Genomic DNA, 25,613 nt, shown 5'->3' on the forward strand with positions numbered 1-25,613 from the left:
TTATACATCTTTAGGCTGACTCTGCTTTGGGGACCCACACAAGTGAGGTGTCATTTTACTTGGGAGACTGAGGGGAACGCTGGGGAGTAGGAATTTTGTGCTGGAGCGGTGATCGTACAAACGAAAGTCAGGAAAATATGCTTTTTTAAGCAAATTTTGAGGTTTGCTGAGGAGTCTGGGTAAGAAAATGTTGGGAGATCCACGCAAGCCACACCTCCCTGGACTCCTTGGGGTGTCTAGTTTTAAAAAATGTCTGGGTTTGGTAGGTTTCCCTAGATGAAGGACGCACCCAGGACCAAAAACATAGGTGCCCTCTCCCCCCCAAACACAGGTAGTTTTGTAATATATAATTTTGATGTGTCCACATACGTCTGTGATGTGCCAAACACTGAAATTGTGAAAAGAAACGCACTTAGGTTATGTGAAAAAGACCCCTTACCCACCAACCAAGTTGGTGGCATGCTTCATCATCGGGGTCCCACCAGAGACACCTAGCGTGTCACAAGTGTGTTGCAACGCCTGATTACAGGGGAGCAGGTTTTGTCATTTGTACCACACATACTGGTTGGATTTGGCACAAGGGTGAGTGATGGTTCAGTAGATCAAATTTTATTAACAAGAGATTTCACAAAAGTGAAATGCACTGGTAATAACTGAAAGGCCAAAAAACTGAACCAATGATTCACAGCACGTGAGCTCTATGCCAAGGCAAGGCACCAACCGCTTTACAGTCCATTCACACACCTTTCATACATGCCATGCACATGACCATTCACGCCGCCAGCCATGGGCCCAGCACATTACAACACTCCCATCGACAGACAGCGCCAGTCAAGGGCCCATCACTTTCATACGCCCACATGCCTGATACAGCAATCACACCAGCTGATGAGTGTGTGGACTGGCATTTGGCTGGCATCGCTAGCCAAGTGCCAACCCACCCATACCGCCAGCCAAGCACCACTCCACTCACACTGCCAGCCAAGCGCCACCCAAAGCGCCACCCCAAGCACACCGCCAGCCAAGCGCCACCCCACCCATACCGCCAGCCAAGCACCACCCCAAGCACCCCCCCAGCCAAGCGCCACCCCAAGCACACCGCCAGCAAAGCGCCACCCCACCCATACCGCCAGCCAAGCACCACCCCAAGGACACCGCCAGCCAAGCCCCACCCCACCCATACCGCCAGCCAAGCGCCACCCCACCCTTACCACCAGCCAAGCGCCACCCCAAGCACCCCCCCAGCCAAGCGCCACCCCAAGCACACCGCCAGCAAAGCGCCACCCCACCCATACAGCCAGCCAAGCGCTACCCCACGCACACCGCCAGCCAAGCGCCACCCCACGCACACCGCCATCACTTTTTTTGTTGTTTATAAACAACAAAGAAACCACTAACTAATTATAAAATAAGTACAAAACTACAAACACAAAAGCTCTAACTAAATACATGACAGTAATGCCAACCGTGAAACTGAACATATGAAAATATAAAACAGGCAGTTTACGCTCACGGTATTTCCCCCAAATATTTCCTTGTGTGGTAACTTCTAAAACAGCCGGGCACACACGAAGGGCATTCGGGGCAGTACATCCGGCTCTCCCTCCGGATTGATCTCCGGGCACATACTCTACATTTCTTTGTGGGCAAGTCTTTTTGGGAGTGGGAGGAATGTGATCTTTCCATCTAGCCACTTCCTCCACCACTTCTACTCTAGGAACTCTTGCCCGTTCCACCACAATAAGGCTCTCTATCACTGACTCCTGAAATTTAACAAATGTCATCCTTGACTCAGGTGAACAATCCTTGAACACAATAAAAGCATGAAAAGTTGCCAAATTAAATAAATGTAGGGCCAACTTTTTATACCACACGTAAGACTTACGAAGAGCAGTGTAAGGTTCCAACCTCTGATCTACTCTATCAACACCACCCATGTGCCTATTGTAGTCCAAAATCCAAAATGCACAGAGGTTTGCGGACTTTCGCAACCTGACCCCAAACAGTCACAGGGGAAGTACTCTCATCATGAATGGTAGATAGCATGTACACATCCCTCCTGTCTGAAAATGTCAGAGCTAGCAGCTCATTATTCGGCAAGGCACTGCACTGTCCCCTCTCAAGTTTTTTACAGACAAGCTCCCGTGGATAGCCTTTCCGGTTAGAACGGATTGTGCCACAAGCAACAGTGTCCACTCTAAACAACTCCTTGAACAACAGCACTCCAGTGTAGAAATTATTTATGTACAAATGGTGACCTTTGTTAAACAGTCATCTACCAAGTTCCCACACAATTTTTTCACTAACTCCAAAAGTGGCCGGACAACCAGGAGGGTCAATACTGGTATCCCTACCAGTGTAGACCCGGAAATTATACACATATCCTGTACTGCTTTCTGACAGCATATACAATTTAACCCCATACCGTGCCCTCCTACTAGGAATGTACTGCTTAAAAACTAAACGCCCCTTGAAAAGGACCAAAGACTCGTCCACACTTATCTCTTTGCCTGGAACATAGACCTCTGAAAAACGATCTACAAAATGATCAAGGACAGGCCTAATCTTAAAAAGACGGTCACAATCAGGGTGATCTCGTGGCAAGGCTAAAGCATTGTCTACAAAATGCAGCATCCTAAGAAGAAGCAAATAGCGATTATGTGTCATAGTTGCAGGAAATATAGCCATTGCCATCAAGGGACTAGTAGACCAATAAGAAGCCAGTGAAGGCTTCCTGATAAACCCCATCAAAAAAGTCAAACCTAAAAATGTTTTCATCTCTTTCAGATATGTGGGAACCCACTGAGTAGCTCTAGACTGAGGCCTAAGTCTGGCAGCGTTGGCCCTCAAAGATTGCTCTGCATAGAAATTAGTCTGCTCCACAATCTCTTCCAAAAAGACATCGTCCATAAACAAGTGAAAGAAATGGACAGGCAAAAAGTTTTCCGTATTCACTCTACACCCTGGGAGACCAGTAAATGCAGGTAACTGTGGCTGCTCCATGTTTGGGGCAATCCAGGTGTCAGGTCTTCTAATGGGAAATCCTTCAGCCCCAGGTTGCTGCAGTCTTGGCACATCAATGTCCTCCTCTAAAACAGGCCCTTCATCTTCACTGAGAGTAGCTTCCTCATCAGAAGAATACTCTCAGACAGAAAACTCACTGCCAGAATCTCTCACTTCCGCCTCTGTCTCAGATGCAGAGTCAGTCTTGTTATCATGGTCTGAAGACGACTCAAACAACCTGCTGAGCGGTCACTCTGCGGCTAGCCATGATCCTCACTAACAACAAATGGATTGCCAACAACAACTAGCACTAAAATAAGTAATAAACAAAGTGTAGCTTTATCACAAAGGGTTATGTACTTAAAAACTATACCACTCACTTGCCTGAAAAAACACTCACCAGCAACTACTCTGCACAGACAATCACCAATGATATCCCACTAAAAAGAAAAAAGCTAATTAGACATATTACAACACAAATATCATTGTGCTCAAATCTAAGAACAATTTCACACACAATACTGCATTTAGTACACCACCTACAAACATGTCATTCATGCATGTCAACAATACTCCTTTGGAGTAAATTGCTTTCACTTACCTAAAACATGCAACTATTCAAACCGCAGGACAACTACTGCCAAAACCGCAAGGATCCACAGCAAAGGAATCAAAAGCTTTGAACTAGAAGAAAAAGAAGAGATTAACTGTTATAATCACAAATACAAATACTTCACCAGTTGACAAACACCCCGCCCCCAAGTACTTAGAAATGATCCCTGGTGCCTAAGTGGCTTCTGCCCCACTAGGAGGCAGATGGACCTATAAAAAAACAGGCTGATCTGCACCCAAGTGGGGCAGAAATGGCTAACAGCTCTGTACCCTGTTTGGGGGGCAGCCCTTGCCAAAGGGGGCAAATGGGGGTGCCCCCAGCACAAAAAAACAAAGGGAACCAAAACAAAAATCTCTGACATCTTGGGGCCTTCTGCCCCCCTTGTGTGCAGATGGGCCTAACAAAAATAGGCTGATCTGCCTCCAAGGTGGGCAGAAATGTCCATCACTAATGAGCCCCCTTTGGAGGGGGCGACTCTTGCCAAAGGTGACGCCCCCCCCACACACAAAACACACACACACGATCCCTGTTGTCTAAGTGGATTCTGCACCCCTTGGGGGCAGATGGGCGTAAAAACAATTGGCCGATCTGCCCCCAAGGGGGGCAGAAATGGCCAACAGCTGTGTGCCCCCTTTAGGGGGCGACCCTTGCCAAAGGGGGCACCCCCAGCACAAAACAAAAAAAGGGGAACAAAAAAAGAAATCCCTGGCGTATTGGTGGTTTCTGCCCTCCTTGGGGACAGATGGGCCTACAAAAATAGGCCCATCTGCCCCCAAGGGGGACAGAGATAGCCAATACGAAATTTTCCCACTTTGGGGGGGCGACCATTGCCCAAGGGGTGCCCCCAAACAAACAAAACACACACACACGCCACACAGTCCCTGGCGCCTAGTGGGTTTCGACCCCTCCCGGGGGCCAGATCGTCCAAAAACATGGGCGATCTAGCCACAGGGGGGGCCGAAACATATAAAAAATGATTGCCCCCGGGGCAGCGACCCTTGCCTAAGGGGTCGCTGCCCAAAAACATAAAGAAAATAAAATCCCTGGTGTCTAGTGGTTTTTGCGCCCCCACTGGGAGCCGAAATAGGATTAAAAAAAATAGCCCCCCCATGGGAGCGACCCTTGCCCAAGGGGTCGCTCCCAAAATAATTGTCCAAACGTAAATCCCTGGTGTTTAGTTGTTTTCGCCCCCCCGGCGAAAAATCGGCCGATCTGCCCCCAGGGGGGGTGAAATACGGAATAAAAACCCTCGCCCAAGGGGTCGCTCCCAAAATCTAATAAAATAAATCCCTGGTGGCTAGTGGGGATTTCAGCTCCACGATCGCGGGCCCTGCGCGCGATCGTGGAGCAGGAATCCAGTGAAAACAGGCACAGGAGGAGAGGAAAAACCCTTTCCTTTCCCTCGTGTTGTTTTCCCCTCCCCCAATCCCCCAAAAAGGGAAGGACTTACCTGAAGGAAGCCTCTTCCCTCAACGCGCTGGAAGTAAATGGCTGTGAGCGCGCTGACGTCATCAGATTGCCGAGGGGTGGTGGAAGGGGAAGGGATTCCCCTTCCATCCACAACCGGGGGGGTGTGGGTGGGGGGCCCATGTGGGGAGCGCTAGCGCTCCCCCCGTGTCCCGGGTGCAGGACGAGGTGATCTCGTCCAAGGCACCCGGGAACTGGTGCCTTGGACGTGATCACCTCGTCCAAGGCACCCTACGGGTTAATCTAATCAAGAGGGCACCTAATTGTCTGGGTTTGCAGGATGTGAAGGTGTTGCTGGGTTGCTCCAAATGTCCTTCCCTGTCTTTGAAGACCAGTTTGGCAGCTCTCCCCTCTTCCTGCTTCTCCTTCTGCTGAGGGGAGATCTCCTCCCCCAGGCACATCTCTTTGCGTTGAGCCAGGCCACTTCACACCTCATCAAGGCAGCTTGGCCAGGCTGCCAGAGGCTGGCCAATCAGAGCAAAGCAGCAAAAACACTGCAGGGCTGAAGTTGCCAACTTTTCAGGTAAAGTTTAAAACTCTATCTGAACAAGTTATATTAAATCCCACAACTGGAAGGTGTGGGATTTAGTATAACAATTAATTTGATACCAAACTTGTTATATCTATTACTTAAGGGGACTTTTAAAATTAAACTAAAGTCTCCCCATTCTAGCCTATGGAGGCCATTCACTACAATGAGTGAAAAACGAATTTGGCTGTTTTACCCCACCAGGGCTTATAAAACTATTTTTATAAGATCCCTGCTTATGGTTATATGGCACCCAGCCCTAGGGGCACATAGGGCACACCTTAGGGGTGACTTATAAGTAAAAATAAGGTGGTTGAAGACTTTGGAACTACTTTTAATTCTAAAGTCGAATTTGCTTGTAACATTAATGTAAAAGCAACCAGCAAGGCAGGCCTGCCTTTAAATTGACACTGGGCACCTCAGCAGTGCACTTATGGGGGCACTACCTATGATGGGGTCCCTAAACCTACATGCCCTACCATATACTAAGGACTTATAGGTAGGTTAATTTTGACAATTATAATTAGCCTAATTTGCATATTCACTTTACACAGAGCACCGGCCCTGGGACTGGCAAGCAGTACCCAGGGCACAGCCGAGAGTCAGTAACCACCAGTACCTGTCCAAAAAGTTTGGGGGTGACCAGGGCAAAAAGGAGGACTTTCCTACAGCCATCTTGCGTGGGACACTGCTGTTCCTCAGAATGTAGGAGTCATGTACGGATCATTTTTGGAGTAAAAGTGTTCCTGTTCCTGTACACTTGTTCATTGACTCTGGGAGGAACGAAAGCAATATGGGTGCCATCTTTGGCCCCTATCACATGAGAGACATGTCCCATATCAAAGAAGTCAGCTTTAACAGTGGGCAAAGCCACATGTTGAGGGAACCTGATGTGGCGGTCCAGGTATTTGAGTAAAGCACACAGTACATCCTTCAACACAATACTGAACATCAACTGTGACATCCCGCTGCCAAGCCCACTGTAATCTGGAACGAGCCTGAAGCAACGAAGTGTAGCACTGATAAAACCTGTACTATGGGAGGGATTGCATAGAGATTATGTATGGCAGGCAAGAGATCCGACTCCAACTGGGTACACAGTTCCATGATGGTCTGATGGTTGAGACGATAGGTCTGGATGATGTGTCTCTCTTCCAGGTTAGCAAGGTCGACTAGGGGCCGGTACACCAGTGAATGTCTCATTCTCACCATTGCACGGTATCTAGGAATAGGAAAGAGGAAAAGCCATAGCTTGATGTTAACATTTCACATGCCACCTAACACACAATAGTGATGTGGACATAACGCTGAGGTATACACAATCCATTTGGGCATGTAGACTGAATGTGTGTGCCATCCTAGATTACTATTGCAACCCCAGAAAACAGCCTGCCACAAACTAAAATATGTTTACCCACAGGTAAATAGCTGTATGTAACTTTTTGACATACAGATATGTCTAGTCCTCCTATGATGCAGCAAGTGACAGCACATGCCCTGTCATTGTCATCAGTCCATCTAATTACACTGTCCATGAATGTCACATGTGTGAACCCAGCTTTGAAGTGTCAATCTATGTACTTGTCACTACATATCATCCATGACGAACTTATAATTCACCTACAATACACAGTCGACATGTAAAATGGCAGCCGCCTGTCCCACATGCACAGGACAGATGGAAGTGACCTCATTCCACTGGTGTTAGTTATCATGGCGGTAGGCGGTTGCAACCTCTGTACAACTCCTCATCGGATAACATTGTTGCCTATGGGAGACAGTGGCCAATGAAGATCACCGCCGCCGTTGTCGGTCATAAACACAGCGGTTGTGACCGCCATTTTCTGTTGCATTGCTCACTTGACTCCTGACACTCATGCAAGCAAGACCTCCAATGCATGTGCTGCTGTGTACTGTCTCTGGGAGCCATAATTCCACGTCCCGCAGGAGATAGGGCTGCTGCCTTCACCCAGGAGGAGTTGGAGAAGGTAGTGGACGGGGTCCTACCCCTGTATGGACAGTTGTATGTGGCACCAGAGCAGCAGATGAGTCCAGTGTTACTGTCCTGTCTGATAGTGGTGTGTGTGTGAGGCTGAAAGGTATTGTGATGACGCACACAGAGTGGATGCAGGCAGGTGGCAATGGAGTTGGTGCTTTTGTGCCGTTAAGACACACTAGTGTGGGCATGATATGTGTGTGATGTGTGAAGTTCACTGTTGTGGCTGTAATGCCACTCTACATGACTTTCTCCTTCTGTCTGTGTCATCCATGCAGGTCAGCGCCCATTAGAAGAAGGGGATTTGGGGTGTCATCGCCAAGCAAATGTAGACCCTGGGGGTCCGTAGCCGTCGGAGCACTCACTGCAGAAAGCAGTGGGAGGACCTGGGACGCTGGGCTCATAAGACCGCTGAGGCCCAGCTGGGGACATCCTCCCAATGAGGGAGGGGTACCCGTTGGACTCTGACCCCCCTAATGGCCCGCATTGTGGAGGTGGCCTACCCTGAGGAGGATGGGTGCTTGAGGACAGCACAGCAGCCACAAGGGGGTAAGTACAAACTCACACCTTGCTAATGTTTGGATTTTATGGGTTTGGGTAGCCTACTAGTGGTAAGATGTAGTGTAGATCATTGGCAGCTGCACATGGACTATGGGTAGAAGCCACCATGGCAGGATTTGTTTAGAGTACGTGTGCCAATATCATGTAGACAGTGACTTATGAGGAGACTAGTTCCATGTTTGGGTTTGTCTGGACACCTTTCACATATTTTGAGAGACCTGCCCCTTCCATCAGCATCCGTATACCTGAGGCATTAAGGCATTGCCATCAATATTACTCTGCCGCTATGACAGAGGTAATTTGTGAGTTCTCAAACAGCTGCCTTTAACTGAATGTGTAGATGGCTGCAGGGGGCCAAGTACTTTCTGACCACATTGCACATGGATTTGTGGGCATGCTACCTTCCCATGCAGGATAATGCGTAAAATAGTACAGGATATGTCAAGTTCATCAACCATGGGAATGTGGCACGTACCATGCAACTGTGCATTGTTAGAGCCTTCAAGAAGTCAATGTGTGCCAATATTCCAACATTTTGTAGGTTTTTTCAGCATACATTTGGTTTCCCTTGTGATTTCCCACAGTTATGCATGTCAATGTAAAGGCATGCCCTGCCATGGCATACCAGCAGAATGATATGTTTTTGCTTTGTGTGAATGATGGGTAGGTATTAACCCATTCTACCCTTTCTTTCTCTCCCACCCTCCCTCCCTCTCTTCCTCTATCTTTGTGTGCATCAGCATCATGAGGCAAAAGAGAAGGGGCACCAGCGAGTGGGGTAGCTGCAGCCCCTGGGACCCAGGAGGCTGACACCAGTGGAGCCGAGGGGACCAGTGGGACAGAGGGCGAGGGGAGTGCCACAGGGGAGATCGTATCTACAACATCCTCTGCGGATTCCTCCTCCGATGGATGCTACCTGGTGGTGGGGGACCCATCTGGGACAAGACTAGCACCATCCTTGTCCACCACCCCCTTACCAGCACCTCCCTTCCTGTAACTCCCCATCCAGTTGCCTGTTCCCACTCACCCAGGAGGTTGGGCATCTCCTTCACTGCAGTCACCTCTGCCCCTGCCCCAGTCAGCCCTGCTGCCCTCAATGAGGATGCTATTGACCTCCTGAGGTCCATCTCTGTGGGACAGTCAACCATTGTGAATGCCATCCAGGGACTAGCATCACAGATGCAGCAGAGCGATGCCTACCTGGAAGGCATTCACGGTGCCCCACTGCCCTGCAGACATCCTTTCAGGCTCTGGCCGCCTCGTTGACTGCAGCCAGTGTCCCTTTGTCTTTCATCCCCCTCCAGCTCATGTGCCCAATCCCACACCCCTCTCCCCATACCCATCCAGAGCACACAGTCAGACCACCTTTCATCCACCTCAACAGACACGGTTCTCAAAGACAAACACAAGCACCACAGGACCCACCACTGTCATGCACACAGACCACACATACATGCAGACACAACAACATCCAATCCCTACACAGACTCACCACCACTTCCTCCCTCACAGACACTACACCACTCAAACCTGCTATCACCACATCAACACTCCCAGACTCGGTGACTCGGTGGTGTTGGGTATGAATGTGTTTGGCAGTGGCGGTGGTGTGTGCGGTGTGATGTGTGTATGGCATGAATGATGGCCAGCAGGAGTGATACATGAGTGAAATAGTGAGTGAATGAATGAGTAAAAGTGGGCATTAAAGAGAGGAAGTAATTAAAGGAGAATCTACAGTGGGGATAGCCACAGGGAGTATGTCTAGCCCTCTTTCTGCAGCTAACCCCTGCTGTGCCAAGCCTTTAGTTCTGCACAGCAGGTGTTTTGTTGGCCATCAAAGTGTCCCACCTTCCACACAGAGGTAACATGCTGCACATGGCCTGAGGCTATGCGCATCAAGGAACGGCTACAGGCCCAGACCCTCATCCTCTATGGGCAGCCAATGTCCTCAGGTAGCCACGCCTCACTGAGCACAGCCCACTCCAACCTGCAAACAATTGCTGCACATGTCCTTCAGCAGTTTGAACAGGAAGATTCTCTGCAGGAATGTCCCACCTTTGGTGCGTATCAGGGTGTTAGTCTACAGAGCATGGTCTGTAGCCAGGGCTTATGCTAACCATCTACAGTCAACCAATCGCTCCTGTGAATAGTCTTTGATTGTGCAGCAGAGGATGGGGATGGGATTATCTCTCCCTCTGGGAATAGTTAACCCCCCACTGCCTAGGTGGTTGTTTTGCTAAGTGTTTTTTGTTAATCTGGGTAACATTTTTAGTCCCATGGTTAATGTATCTGCAGTAGAGCTTTGCTCTGTTTATAGTTTTGAATAACAGCTAACCATAAAGTTGGAGCACATAAAACTATGATTTAATTCCTTTTGACTTCCCACTCGCTGTATAATCCCACTTTTAACACCTTTCTAAAAAGTTCTATGTCTGAGATATTTCAAATCACTAGATGCATTTTACTGTTTCTTCTCCATATACTATATAGAGTACCCATTGTTTCTTGACTATACAACTACAATGTGTGGGTATTTTCCGTAGTGTGTGGCACTGCATGCGTATAAGATATATTAACATTGTTAATGCACAGCATTTAGTCTGAAAACATCATAAATTAATTCACCTTAAACTAGCATGTGGTAGTAAGGGTGGGAGGTGCCGCACATCTAGGGAGTAAAACCAAGTACAGTTGGCAAATGTAAGTACAGTCAGAGTCTGGTGCCAAATGGTCAGGTGCCTTACTACCCAGTAGGCACAAAATTAAGTACGAATGTACACAGTGACAACAAATGAAATGTGACCACAGCACACAGATATATATAGTCCAATCACGTAGCAAGGATATGTATCCCTGATAGAACGGTTGAGGAGAAAGAATACGTGAAGATCCCAAATTCGTTAGAGAGAGTATCTTTAATTGTAGGCACAGTTTGCCTCAAGATTGCACGTTCTTCAAAATACAGCCAACACGTGTTTCGTTACTCAGGTGACTTCATCAAGGCTCCAAAACAATGATAAAAGCAAACTTGTATGTAATGATACCTAGAATTTGGTAAGACACAAAATGTGTCAGATAGTAAACTAGTACCTGTGCATGCAAAAGGGAGGCAGTAAGAAGTGTGCAACCCAAGTGAGTGAAGAAAGAGAGAGATGGTGGGCAAGGCAATGTAATAATAGGAAAGAACGCTTATTAGTTGTGCAAATGGAAGGACACCTCAAGTAGGAAAGTCTAAGGAGCATGGGTAGAATATCCACAATCTAAGTGCTAAGTAAGTAGAGGAAATGTTCCAAGTAGTCAAAATGGGCCCGTATAAGAATTTAAAGAACATAGTTATAAAATGAGAATGAAGTAAAAAGTGAAAAGAACAAAATATTACAATCGTACCTAGGCCATCCGGCCATCTAGACAAACTTGGAGAACCTGTGGTAAAGCAGGTAGATAGAAATCTGGAAAAAATAGACCAATGGCAGTGAGTGGCCACCGTAGAGAATCAGAAACATGGCAACAAGAAAAAATCATGTAATCCTATGTGTTACAATACCTTGCAAAGTAGAGTGTTAATTTGAGGTAGTAACTTCAGAGTATCGGGTGCTAGGGGTCCCAGTGGTGACCAAGTAGAATGGGGAAGGCCCTGATAAGCCTTATATCAAGAAACCTGCATAGAGATGAGAAAGGCAGAGACAGAAAGAGGGGGTGTGTCACATCAATGAGAAATGATTGGAAGCGGAAGGTTTCTCACCAGAATAGTAGTTAACTTTGAAAGGTAAATAGAGTGTGATGCACTCACAGACAAAAACGGTCCAAGGAAGCCCCTATACGTCGAAGGCAACCTATTTCTCAATAAGAAAGTAAGCGCTGTGAGTATAAGTAGCAAAATACACCAAAAAAGTGGGGGGAAGGAGTCCCAGGTCAACAATCCTAACGTAAGCAAAATGACCAAAAGTCCAATGCTATGTAGCAATATCAATTATATTCGTAAAGCGATCAGTCGGCATCAGTGAGGAAAATAAGCAGCGTGATGCAAAAGCCAGAAACATAGAATATAGCAAAGTATGCTCTTAGGGATCCCAAGCTGGAAACAGCAATCAATCCTGGCCGTAGCGTGACAAAGGTACGAGACGAAACGGGTCAGGTCTTACCGTACCTAAATGAAATATACGGAGAGAACTACTGTTCTTGGTCTACTATGATCGGACTTTGGCCCTTTTGACTCACTAGCATGACTCGCTCACTCTCCCTTTCTCCTTTAGACAATGCGTTTCCGCTCCGCAATTCCAAGATGGCTGCCGTTTTTCTTCACCAAGTAGGGAGCCTTTACGGACTTTCTCGGTTGGCGTCCATTCCTTCTTTATTTACTATTTGCATTTACAACTAGCCATAAGCGCCGCATTATTTGTCTTGAATACCCGTTTTCTGTAGCGGCCATACCACCATCTTGAAGCTACGCTACCCTCCCTGTTCCCTACTCACTATGGGGGTCATTCTGACCCTGGCGGTCCTGGACCGCCAGGGCCATCGACCGCGGAAGCACCGCCAACAGGCTGGCGGTGCTTCCCTGGGCATTCTGACCGCGGCGGTACAGCCGCGGTCAGAAACGGGAAACCGGCGGTGTCCCGCCGGTTTCCCGCTGCCCCAGGGAATCCTCCACGGCGGCGCTGCAAGCAGCGCCGCCATGGGGATTCCGACCCCCTTCCCGCCAGCCTGGTTCTGGCGGTTTTCACCGCCAGAACATGGCTGGCGGGAACGGGTGTTGTGGGGCCCCTGGGGGCCCCTGCAGTGCCCATGCCACTGGCATGGGCACTGCAGGGGCCCCCTAACAGGGCCCCACATAGATTTTCAGTGTCTGCGTGGCAGACACTGAAAATCGCGATGGGTGCAACTGCACCCGTCGCATCCCTTCCACTCCGCCGGCTCCATTCGGAGCCGGCATCCTTGTGGTAGGGGGTTTCCCGCTGGGCGGCCTTCTGGCGGTCGCCCGCCAGCCCAGCGGGAAACTCAGAATGACCGCTGCGGTCATTTGACCGCGGTGCAGTCATTCGGCGGCTCCCGCCGGGCGTGCGGTTACCGCCGCCGGCGGGAGTCAGAATGACCCCCTATGTTTCTTTTGTTTTGCCATTCCAAGATGGCCACCGCATTTTCTCACCAACCAGGGAGCATTTACAGACACTCTCTGCCAAGCGCTTAGTCCATTGTTTATGTCTAACATTGGAATTTTAAAAGTGCAGCAAGCGCCGGGCCTCTTGACTCGAATACCCGCTACTTACCGACCGCACGACTGCTCCGGCTCTTCATTTAGGTACGGTAAGACCTGACCCGTTTCGTCTAGTACCTTTGTCACGCTACGGCCAGCGTTGATTGCTGTTTCCAGCTTGGGATCCCTAAGAGCGTACTTTGTTATATTCTATGTTTCTGGCTTTTGCATCACGCTGCTTTTTTCCTCACTGATGCCGAGTGATCGCTTTACGAATATAATTGATATTGCTACATAGCATTGGACTTTTGGTCATTTTGATTACGTTAGGATTGTTGACCTGGGACTCCTTCCCCCCACTTTTTGGATGTATTTTGCTACCTACACTCACAGCGCTTACTTTCTTATTGAGAAATAGGTTGCCTTCGATGTATAGGGGCTTCGTTGGACTGTTTTTGTCTGTGAGTGCATCGCTCTCTATTTACCTTTCGAAGTTAACTACTATTCTGGTGAGAAACCTTCCGCTTCCAATCATTTCTCATTGATGTGACACACCCCCTCTTTCTGTCTCTACCTTTCTCATCTCTATGCAGGTTTCTTAATATAAGGCTTATCAGTGCCTTCCCCATTCTACTTGGTCACCACTGGGACCCCTAGCACCCGATGCTTTGAAGTTACAACCTCAAATTAACACTCTACTTGGCAAGGTATTGTAACACATAGGATTACATGATATTTTCTTGTTGCCATGTTTCTGATTCTCTACGGTGGCCACTCACTGCCATTGGTCTATTTTTTCCAGATTTCTACCTATTTGCCTTACCACAGGTTCCCCAAGTTTGTCTAGCTGGCCGGACAGCCTAGGTACGATTGTATTATTTTGTTCTTTTCACTTCATTCTTATTTTATAACTATGGGCCAGATGTAGGTAGGAAAAAAATTGCGAGTCGGAAATTGCGAGTCTTTGCGACTCGCAATTTCCAACTCGCAAACAGGTATCCAGCAAGAAGAAACAACTTCATTTTGCGACTCGCAAATGAAGTCGCACTGCAGATTGCGAGTCCGCTGTTTGCGAGGCCGCTTTTTGCGACCTCGCTAAAAACGAACACGCAAATTGCGAGTGGGTGTCGCAAATTGCGACTGTGCCGCAAATTGCATGCATTTCCAACTGCTGAACAGCCAACAGGAGGAACAGCAGCAACAATGGAGGAATCAGGCAGAAAGAGGAAAATCACATTTTCTGAAAAGGAACTGGAGGTGCTGACGGATGAATACTGCCAGCACCATGATCAACTTTTTGGAAGAGCAGCCCTCAGTGTGCCTGAGTTGGATAAAAGGAGGATTTGGACGGAAATCCACGAGAAGGTGAATGCAATTGGGGTGAGCCACAGGAGCATAGACGAACTTTAAAAAAAATGGTATGACCTGCGCTCCAGGACCAAGGAGAGGGTGGCAGAGTGCCTCCGGGAGATGAGGGGCACTGGAGGAGGCCCATCTACTGTCCCACCACCCACACCCATGGAGGAAAGAGTGCAAGAGACCCTGGAGCCAGAGGCAGTGTCTGGAATAGGAGAACTGGACACGTCAGCGCCAGGACCATCAACCAGTGAGTACCATGAAACATGCATGTACACCCATATCTGCCATACCCGCACCCACCTAGTACACAGCAGCATGCACAACCAAAATAGCTCCATTTCAGAGTAGCAACCACCAGAATGGTACATTATGGACAATGTAGTCCAGTAGGCAGCTGATAGGCAACAGTTTATTAGGAAGCATACAACAGATGGTAGATGTGACAGTGTGTTCCCTATGTCCACCAGCCACACCGTCCAGGGTGCAGAGGTCAGCCACCAGGCAGCACAGGACCCAGGAGCAGCCACCACAGGGACCTGCACCACCCGACCACAGTCCCCTCCAGATGCACCAGTGGCCACAGTGGAGATAGACCCAGCACCCGGTCCCAGCCACAGTGCCAGCCAACAGGACCCAGATGCTCCAACGCGTCGGAGGCGATGTGTCCATGTCCCTGCAGTGTCCCAGGGAGATGTAGGGGACTCCTCCATGTCCACCGCCGAGGCAGCACTCATTGAAGGTCAGCGCCTGCAGACAAGGCAAATGAGACTGATATCAGGGGCCATGCGGCGAATGGAGAGGAATCAGACAACAGGGCTGGCACAGGTCCCACGGAGCTTCAACCCTGAACAGTCATGTAGGTGACCTTGCGCTCTCCATCAGGCAACTAGTGACTGAACTTGTTACAGAGAGAGAGAGAGTGCAAGGCGCCATGACCGCCAACTAATCCACCGTCTAGACCGCATGGCTGCCTTCATTGTCCGCCTGGCTGTGAATACTACAGGGCTGTCTCGCCGCAAGGTCAGTTTACAGGTCGACATGAGCCACTTTGCCAGCGATGTGGCGCGCGGCCTGGGACGGATAAGCCACGCTGTGGACATGATGGAGGCACGACCGGTGGCTAGGGACGCAGCAGACATGCCGCAAGACAGTGAGGAGGGCTCTACTATCAGTAGTGCATCTGCCACAGACACCAGGGTCTTGCGTAGTGGCAGTGCACGGCAGGGATCTGCAGATGCTCCAGGCACCAGCCATGCTGGGCGTCCCAGGCGTAGGATGTGAGCTACGCACTTACAAACAATTGAGGCACATGAGGTTAATGTGTCTTCATAGCAGGTGGACTTTTACAGCCCCTGATCAATAGTTCATTTTTATCGTTTTTTGGTTCACTTCATTAAAGTTCTTGTTTGTTCCACTTCACACCTGGGCTCTTTGTGTGTGACATTCGTGTGTGTGGTGACAGGCAGCACATACCTTCCAAAGTATTGGTTTGCAATGTGGTCCCGTCTCTGTCTGCCTTGATTTGCAATGCTTCTATCCCCATGGTGGCGATGTGGTAGCACTTGCTCATCATCCTCCAAATCTGGGTCTTCAGGGGTGAGATGTAGCCCACATCTGGTGGCAATGTTGTGCAGTATAGCGCATGTGCCAACGATCTTGAATGCTGTTATTGGGGCATACTGGAGGGCACCTCCACTTCTGTGGAGGCATCTGAATCTTGCCTTCAACAGTCCAAAGGTCCTCTCTATACCATTTCGGGTCCTCCTATGTGCACTGTTGTATCGCCTCTCTGTCTCATTGCTGGGTGTTAAGTACGGGGTAAGTATCCATGGTCGTAGTGCATATGCACTGCCACCTGTTTGGCAAAAATGAACAATGTTAGCTGGGCATGGATGGGTTCCACATTGACCTGTGTGTATGTCTGCAAGGTGTATTCAGCTATACCTAGCAGATATCCGTCTCCAAACTCCCCACGTTCTAGGCGTTGGTGTATCCCACTGTGCCTGAAAATGTAAGAGTCATGTGTACTCCCTGGAAATTTGGCTACCATGCCAGTGATGACATAATGGGTGTCACATACCACCTGGATGTTCAGTGAGTGGGTACACTTCCGGTTGCGGAACAGATATTCCAGATTTGCAGGAGGGCATATTTGTATATGTGTCCCGTCTACACACCCTATTACATGTGGGAAGTTGGCAATCCTGTAGAATTCCAACTTGGTGCTGTTGATTTCTGCCTCAATCCTGGGTAGGTATATGTATCTGGACATGTGTGTGTGAGTATGGCATCTAGGAATGCTCTGAAGAACCGTGAGAGTGCACTTTGAGATACCCCACCTGCCACAGCAATGACCCCCTGATAGCTACCTGAGGCCAAGAGGTGCAGTGAGCATAGCACTTGCACATGTGTGGGGATGGCGCTGCCGCGCACAGTCTGGCGTTGAAGCTGCGGATTGAGTAGATCTATTAATTCTAATATTGCTGCACTGCTGAGTCTGTATTTATCATAGATCTCCTCCTCAGTTTGTTGGAAAAGTGTCTGTCTGGTTCTGTATATCTTCTCCTGTCTCTGGCTCCTCCTCCTCATCTGCTGTGCGGCGTGGGCTCTCCTCCTCCTTGCTATCACATATATCTCCACCATCTTGAGTAACCCAGGTGCCTTCTGGGTCTCCTTTTATACTTTGGTTCTGGTTACCACCTGCTCTGAGTTAGTGGTGAATTGGAAGTGCAAAATGGGCTTTTTGCGACTAGTGGCATTTTGCGAGTGGCTATTTCATATGGTTTGCGACTCGCAAATTGCGACTTCCTATTTGCGGGTCGCACAATGAGGTCGCAATTTTTGCGAGTTTGTAATGGCTCGCGGCGCAATTTGCGATTCGGAAATTGGGTTTTTGCATCCCATTTCAGATTTTGCGGGGTCGCAAATTGCGATTCGGGCCATTTGCGACTCGCAAAATTTTGCTACATCTGGCCCTATGTTCTTTAAATTCTTATACGGGCCCATTTTGACTACTTGGAACATTTCCTCTACTTACTTAGCACTTAGATTGTGGATATTCTACCTATGCTCCTTTGACTTTCCTACTTGAGGTGTCCTTCCATTTGCACAACTAACCAGGGTTCTTTCCTATTACTTACATTGCCATGCTCACCATCTCTCTCTTTCTTCACTCACTTGGGTTGCACACTTCCTACTGCCTCCCTTTTGCATGCACAGGTACTAGTTTACTATCTGACACATTTTGTGTCTTACCAAATTCTAGGTATCATTACATACAAGTTTGCTTTTATCATTGGTTTGCAGCCTTGATGAAGTCTCCTGAGTGACAAAACACGTGTTGGCTGTATTTTGAAGATCGTGCAATCTTGAGGCAAACTGTGCCTACAATTAAAGACACTCTCTCTAACGAATTTGGGATCTTCACGTGTTCTTTCTCCAACCTCAACCGTTCTACCAGGGATACATATCCTTGCTATGTGATTGGACTAGATATATCTGTGTGCTGTGGTCACATTGCATTTGTTTAAACTAGCATGTGCCATATCTTCATTGATATTCTTTATAAAATGTATAGTTGTATGGCTAAGACACTTGCTGCAGTAGTTCTCATTAGTGCAATTCAATAAAGCTCAACAATACAGTATTTCACACCAAATGCATGTCTTCGTTTCCCTTGAAATACTTCTTTCTTCTGGACTGATTCATTAACTTGTCACTTAAAGGCATCTGTCTTTACGAATACTTAAGAATATATCATATATTTAGTGTACCAACGTAAGACAATTAGTCACTCAGACAAAATGTAAATCGTATTAAAACTACAGATTATCTTGTCCTTTGTAGAAAGTCTTGGAACTATCTCAATGAAACTCTTGATAAGCATATTCAGCCTCAGATACCCCCCATTCTCTCTCTCTGTGAGCTGAGGCCAGTCTCATTATGGAACACTACTCTCATATGACTCTCCAGAGACAGACTGAAATATCCATTCATTCCTTTGTTTACTGAGCTCGTGAGTATGCTAGGTCTTGTGTCGTTGAGAAGGATATTGCCTCAGGTGGACATTGCATGACTTGTCCTCCATGAAATGAAATAGTGTTAACTTTTACCTTTGGTGGAAAGCATTTCAACATGTGAGCAACATGACATAATAACCGTGCAGTATGGAAAGAATGACAGTTACAATCACATTCCCAAGGGTGTTAGACTGGTGACTGTGTAGGATTTGCTGAACCCATGGTAAAATAGGCGTTTGTTATCTAAAACTGAACTATAAGGGGGGGGGGGCTTTGGGACCTCCCACATGGGCCTGGGGTTAGGGTGTATTCATGCTACCCCCATATGTGCTGTTTCAGATTTATTTTCAGGACACCAGAACAGAGTCCACACATCCTTCAATGGCGACTGCAACATTTTTCCTTAATATTGCTACCAGAAAATCAGATTGTTTTAGTTTCACATATCCAACATCAGGTCTACTGTCCTGAAATAGCTGACAGTAGAAAAAATACCACCCAGCCAACCTAATTTGAGTATTTTTGTATTTTTGGAGCTGCAGGGGTATGGGCACAGTGACATTTCTTGCTTGGATTTGTTAATATTTAATTAACTGTTTTTGTTTAGTTCAAATATTTATAGGAATAAATAATAGGAGTTCCAAAATGGTCATTTTGGGAGTGTGGTACAGTTTTTAAGGTGGGTGGGTGGGTGGGTTATGGTTTGGATAGCAGACCATAAGTGGTGAGGTTCAGGGCTTTTAGGTTTTGCCTTAAAATAGATTTCAACCTCAATGTCATTGGGTTTTTTTCTCCAGAAAATAATGTTGTTTTCTTCCATTGGGAACATTATAGCATTTGTACTACCTGAATCTTAACTTTGTTTTAAGTAAGTCAGCACCTGAGACCACCCGCCTCTGCCTCCCAGTGGTTGGACAAATTGCCTAGTCCCACTTCTAGTTGCAAGGAGGTCCAGAATGTCCACTTTGGGCAGCCAGTGAAAGGGTTGCCAGGATTTTTTACCCCTGTAACCACCCTTGCTTCTTTTGATGCTAGGGGGCATAAAGAAAGCAGCAGGAGTAGAAGATTGATTAATTGTGGTAGAGCTCTATTTACTTTCCATAGTTTCCAATCTTTGCATTCTCTCACGTTTTAGATAAGGCACAAGGGGCCACCCTGAGATTCATCTCAAGATAAGAGTGTGTGATCTAACTTCTGTTACGTTTGGCGTTTTCAAGAACAAAGCCGAAGGACATAGCTCAGAGGCACCAGTTCCCTGCCACCCAACTGCCTCTCCCTTACATTCCTAATTTGTTGGTGGTACGCCCAGCAACAAACGTCTAATCTCCCACCACAGTGGGCGAACGAGAAGCAGATACCGTAATTGCAACTGGTGCTCTTTTGACAGAGTTTGCCCCTATAAAAATGCAAAACATCAGCATATTCCCTTTGCTATATGTTCTTTTAAATGTGCCCAAAGTTTGCTTCTTCTTACTCATTCATTGTGGTGCTGTTACTTTTTGTTGAAAGAAGAAAGACACCCATTTTACGGGTAGTCGCAAAACTTTGTACTGTTAAAATGCCTTGAGACACAACCAGTTATTTGAAATTTCAAAAACATTTATTCAGTAATGACTCACCCATATGGGAATTGGCACTCTTACCCTTTCTTTTTTGCCACTTTATTTTTTACACTTAAATAGGTTCTTACTTTCCTTGTTAATTCTTTTACAACACTGTGAAAAGAAATAAACTGAGGATAGCACTTAAATGCACTCACCCTCAGTTTCTTTTTGTTGCATTTCCATACTTTCACTGAAGTTGAACAGCATGCTTAATGAGACTTACATCATTCAGCATTTGATGGGCTGACAACCTCACAACCCTGAAGGCTGTTAAGTTGTCCGCTCGGCAAAGGCCTTGCTTCCTGAACTAAGCTCCGCTCCCTGATGATGTGGGTGCAAAGTTAGGCCCAGGGCACTTCAGGTTGAAGCTCAGCAGTGTCATGACAATCAATCACTGGAGTCAAGCCTCCCTGACCACACTTTACTTAGTGACAAGCTGTGAGAGGGTGGGCTTAGAGGCTTCAGGCAGTAAGTTGAGGATTGAAGTAAAGCCACCCCACCCTTTCAGAACTCAGCATAGGGTGGGGAGGACTCAGCAAGCCTCACTGACCACACTTTACCTGTGACAAGCTGTGAGAGGGTGAGAGTAGAGGCAGCAAGCGGTAAGTTGAGCATTGGAGTCTGCGCAGTTTATTAAATGTTTTGATGACTCACAGTGCTCGGCCTCCCATGTTTAACTTAAAGTTGTGCATCGCTCTAGCCTGACAGTCTCTAGAGAGGAACACACTGGAGAACTCAATGTGACATCTGATATTTCTGTCCTGTGTTCTTGAAGTGGAAGTCGAGCAAGCATGATCCCAGACCTGGTGAGAAAAAGTGCAGGTATTCACTTTAAAGAGAAGTGAGTTGGCAAACCAGTATGGCTGGAGACAGCTTTTGTGTTATTTAAAGCATTTATGGTATTGCAGTGGCTGAAATGTTTAATGGCTATATGCAGGGGTGGCTCCTCCGCTGTGGCGGAGGAGCGTCGCCCCCAGCCAGAATCAGGAGCTGCAAATCCTTTAAAAAGACAAAGAAAATAAACTATGTTTATTGTCGTTTTATTTTTAAAGGGGCAGGCCATGGGGGTGATGAGTAGTGAGGGGAGTGCATAGAGCACTCACCTCAATGCGCATGTATGTTTGTCACATAGGCGCACAAGGCTCTCTCCAACCTGTACTGTGTTGCCGGGTTGGAGACAGCAGGCACCCAGTCAGGTAAGTTTAAAAAATAAAAGTATTTATTTATTTTTTGTTTTATTGCCCCCGCCCTGCCACATTTCCTAGTCACCAGCCGTGACTGGCTATATGTGTGCGCTTCTGTGTTTTTTTTTTTATGTTTTCACACGTCTCTGCAGTGCCAAAGAGAGAAACTGGATAAAACACATCACACACAAAGTGCAGTCCTTTTAACCCACACCAATATTATTCTACAGTTCTTTGCTTGCAATGCTTCACATTACCATACACGATTCCTTTAAAGCCAGACCTATTGACATTGCCAATCATTGTTTTAAAGAGCTACTTGTTTTCAGATGGACTTTAATGGGAAAACGTTGGTCTAGAACGAGAGCTTTTACCCTGGTTGAAATTTTGATGGCAATTAAAAAAAATTGCTAAATCTTCGTGCAGGTAGTGGACAATGGAGGCCGCAGTTCACTAGTGCCTCTGCCCTGTGCTGAATGGGAGCGGGCTGCTAATTTTTGCAGACAGGTGCTCGAGCAAGCATAAACAAATTGGGGGAAGTGAGATGCTGACAGTAGCTGCCAATCACACTCTGTTCACCGGAATAGCCCCCACTCAGGATTGATTTACGACCACTCAGTGCAGACTATTAGTTTCCGTCCAGATGTATTTCTGCAGGATCAATTGTCTACTGCCCCTCCCCCACGCCCCCACAACATGAGAACAAGATTGCCCATTGACCTCATCGGGATAACCAAGGTGGGAGCAGGCACATGTATGTGTGAGCATGATCTACTCACGGTTCTCGCTGATTTGTGTATCGCAGCCACAGCCTGTCAGAGCCCAGACGTGGCATTCGTCTTTTTACAGCATTCTGACTATCACTAAAGGCTGTGGGGACCTACACAGGCGACACACGTAAGCCTGCTTACTTCCTTAAGCAAGAAAATAGCACACATTAAAGACTGATTTACACGACTGATGCTTTCATGTCATCCTGCACTAGTTCTCGTTCATCTGCGCTGTCAGTATCAAGATGCTGGGGTACAACCTAGACATTCCAGTCACTCAGTGGTTGACATAAAGTGAGCATTGACTGAAAGGAGCAGGCAAACATAACTCTTCTATGTATTTCAAAGGTAACGTTCTATGTTGCCAGACCTAAAAGTACCTGACTTGCTTTCAGTTCAGTATGGATTGTGAGCAGGGCTACTGCCATTACGAGGCAATAGAGAACCAAATTATGTAGCGGGATTGACTAATTATGTCGCAAAGGAGCAACTATGCGGCATAAAGTTGCCAATTGTGTGGCAGTAATATTTCACTATTTTGTCGTTTTAACACACATTACTACTGTGATACGAACTCTTTCACTTCATGTGAAGTAGTACAAGACCTAAATGTAGCAATCAGCAACCGTTAAGTGGTAAGTGTGATACTTCTATTATGATGCAAAAAAAAAAACACCACAGCCACGAAATCACATAGGCCCTCATTCTAATGTCGGCGGGCGGCGGGCACCGCCCGCCGGGCGGGAACCGCCACTTCGCCGCTCCGCGGTCAAAAGACCGCGGAGGCCATTCTGGCTTTCCCGCTGGGCCGCGGGGAAGGCCCGCCAAAGGAGCGCCCGCCGGCCCAGCGGGAAAGGCCCTGCAACAATGAAGCCGGCTCCGAATGGAGCCGGTGGAGTTGCAGGGGTGCAACAAGTGCAGTTGCACCCGTCGCGATTTTCACTGTCTGCTAAGCAGACAGTGAAAATCTTTATGGGGCCCTGTTAGGGGGCCCCTGCACTGCCCATGCCAGTGGCATGGGCAGTGCAGGGGCCCCCAGGGGCCCCACGACACCCGTTCCCGCCATCCTGTTTCTGGCGGTGAAAACCGCCAGAAACAGGCTGGCGGCAAGGGGGTCGGAATCCCTATGGCGGCGCTGCAAGCAGCACCGCCATGGAGGATTCCCCCAGCCGGGGGAAATCCGGCGGGAAACCGCCGGACCCGGCTGGGCGACCGCGGCTTCACAGACGCGGTCGGAATAGCTAAGGAAGCACCGCCAGCCTGTTGGCGGTGCTTCCGTGGTCGTCGACCCTGGCGGTCGATGACCGCCAGGGTCAGAACGACCCCCATAATTCTAGTGGTCCTGATTGTGAGCAGTGATTGTATATGGATCAAATTATCAGCGAATACCAATGTCATTATTTCAGCCACATTTTGGGACATTGGTGGTGGACATATGGGAAGGGAAAACAAAGATTAGCATCGAAATGCTTTAAACGGATGGTGATTTGGGTTGTGAACAGTGGGCTCTGAAAGTTGGAATTATTTTTTTCTAGAGATAATATTGGATAATAAGAGTTTGACAATCCTATTCAAGAATATAAGCTGTCCACTGCGAAACTTAGCAAGACATCAGGCCAACTACACAACAGAATGTATGCTTTTTAAAAATGCATTGAATCAACGAATAGGGTGTTGTCAAGGGAGCTTTACATTCTTGTTTAAATTTTCAAGAGGATGTTACCCATTAGATGTGTGTGTGTTTTAAGTTTGATTTTGTTCATAACACATTAATACATCTACAAATTCTGAGAGTTTTAAATGTGGATATTTCTCACTTTTCCAGTTCTCAGTGGTAATCATGCATGAAACTTTCTTACATTTGCTGTCATATCTGATTTATTTTAGATTGTTTACTAAAAAAACAAAACAATATACTCCATTCTCTTGCCGGGTTTGCTCAAGCAAGTTCACCTGCAAGTGCATTGACACAAACTACATACGGTTTGAATTTGAGCAAAAAGTTTTAATTATCATCTTGAAAAATGTATATCTTACTTTTCTGTCTACGTCTCCATAGGTTGGAAATGGCAAATTGCTCCAAAAAGGCCTTTGGGAAGACTATGATTCCATTCTGGGATGGGCGTACTCTTTTGTTTTATGGTAAGCAATAATATAAATACTTCTATGAGATGAGTAGTATATTCATTATGTTAATGGCCAAGAAAGATGCCACTCAAGACATCGAAGACCCTTTTACAGGCTCATCTTTTACCACAGAATGTGATGGTCTTTCCTCCTCCTTTGCAGAAAATAGTCACAAAATATTCACAAAATCGTTGCCCAGTTATCTCCGGCCACAATGAGGTATTTGAAGCCCAGAAATCATGGAACTGATAAGCTCAGACCACAGTTAAGGCTGACCAACATTCTGGGAGTGCAAAGTTGTGTTGCAGGAGTGGGAAAGATTGCCCAGTGTTATGTCTTTTTAAACATTGTGGCCTGCTGTTATCATCTACACTTGGGTTGGAAATGCCTGCAGCCTAATTGATCCTTGTTCAATTAATAACTGTGTGGAATTGCTCAAACAGCAAAGTCCATCATATTCAATCCTCACAACTAATTGTACTGATTGATCCTTCGTGTCAATGCATTCTTCCACTTTTTCCATTTGGTATTTTCAGAATATTATATCCACCATGTTTTTAAACGTCCAACAGCTAATAATATCATATGAGACCATTTTTAACAGTCTTCTACTGTATATGACACACCGTAAAACACTTTTGGTATACATAAATACAGTGACACAGTTAAATTATACTGCGTTTAAAACTAATGACAGAAACCAAACAATTGCAAAACAGGAAGGAGATCCGGCCTTCGGGGTAGGGAGGCAAATTCTGGACAGGACTGTAAAAAATTCAGGACAAAGGGTCAAAATTCAGGACAAAAATTCAGGACGAAGGGTCAAAATTCAGGACAAAAATTCAAGAACAAACTTCAGTTTTACTGACACACCCAAGAGAGGCCATGCCTCACTATGTTATCAGTGCATTTATTTACTCATTTTTAAGACAGCACTATTTATTCACTGTGGTCTTTCTATGATTTCCTCCTGGCATGCTACATTCAGGTGTCACATTACGTCCTTGTTCAGTGGTAAAGTGATGCCCTTCAGCACCGTATCAAGGCCATCACCCCTATCCAAATCTACCCAATCTTTCTTAAAGAGAAAGTAACAAAAAACATTTGATTATGTTTCTGAACATTTTAAAACCCCTTGCAAACAGTTTAGGTAATGTTAAGGTAATTAACCTTATGCTAGTTTAAAC

The 25,613-nt window shown here is 46.9% G+C and overlaps 1 protein-coding gene across 2 annotated transcripts in view; it reads left to right on the plus strand.

The window, feature by feature from the left end:
- LOC138285129 (interleukin-18-like) overlaps positions 1-25,613 on the plus strand; it is a 126,846-nt gene that overhangs the window by 14,714 nt on the left and 86,519 nt on the right. For both annotated transcript variants that reach the window (XM_069224696.1, XM_069224697.1), the window contains exon 2: positions 24,359-24,441. In XM_069224696.1, the coding sequence (XP_069080797.1) occupies positions 24,366-24,441 (76 nt within the window). In that variant the 5' untranslated portion in view covers positions 24,359-24,365. The remainder of the gene's footprint in view (positions 1-24,358; positions 24,442-25,613) is intronic.

The sequence above is a fragment of the Pleurodeles waltl genome, chromosome 3_1, assembly GCF_031143425.1.
Source record: "Pleurodeles waltl isolate 20211129_DDA chromosome 3_1, aPleWal1.hap1.20221129, whole genome shotgun sequence".
NCBI lineage: Eukaryota > Metazoa > Chordata > Amphibia > Caudata > Salamandridae > Pleurodeles > Pleurodeles waltl.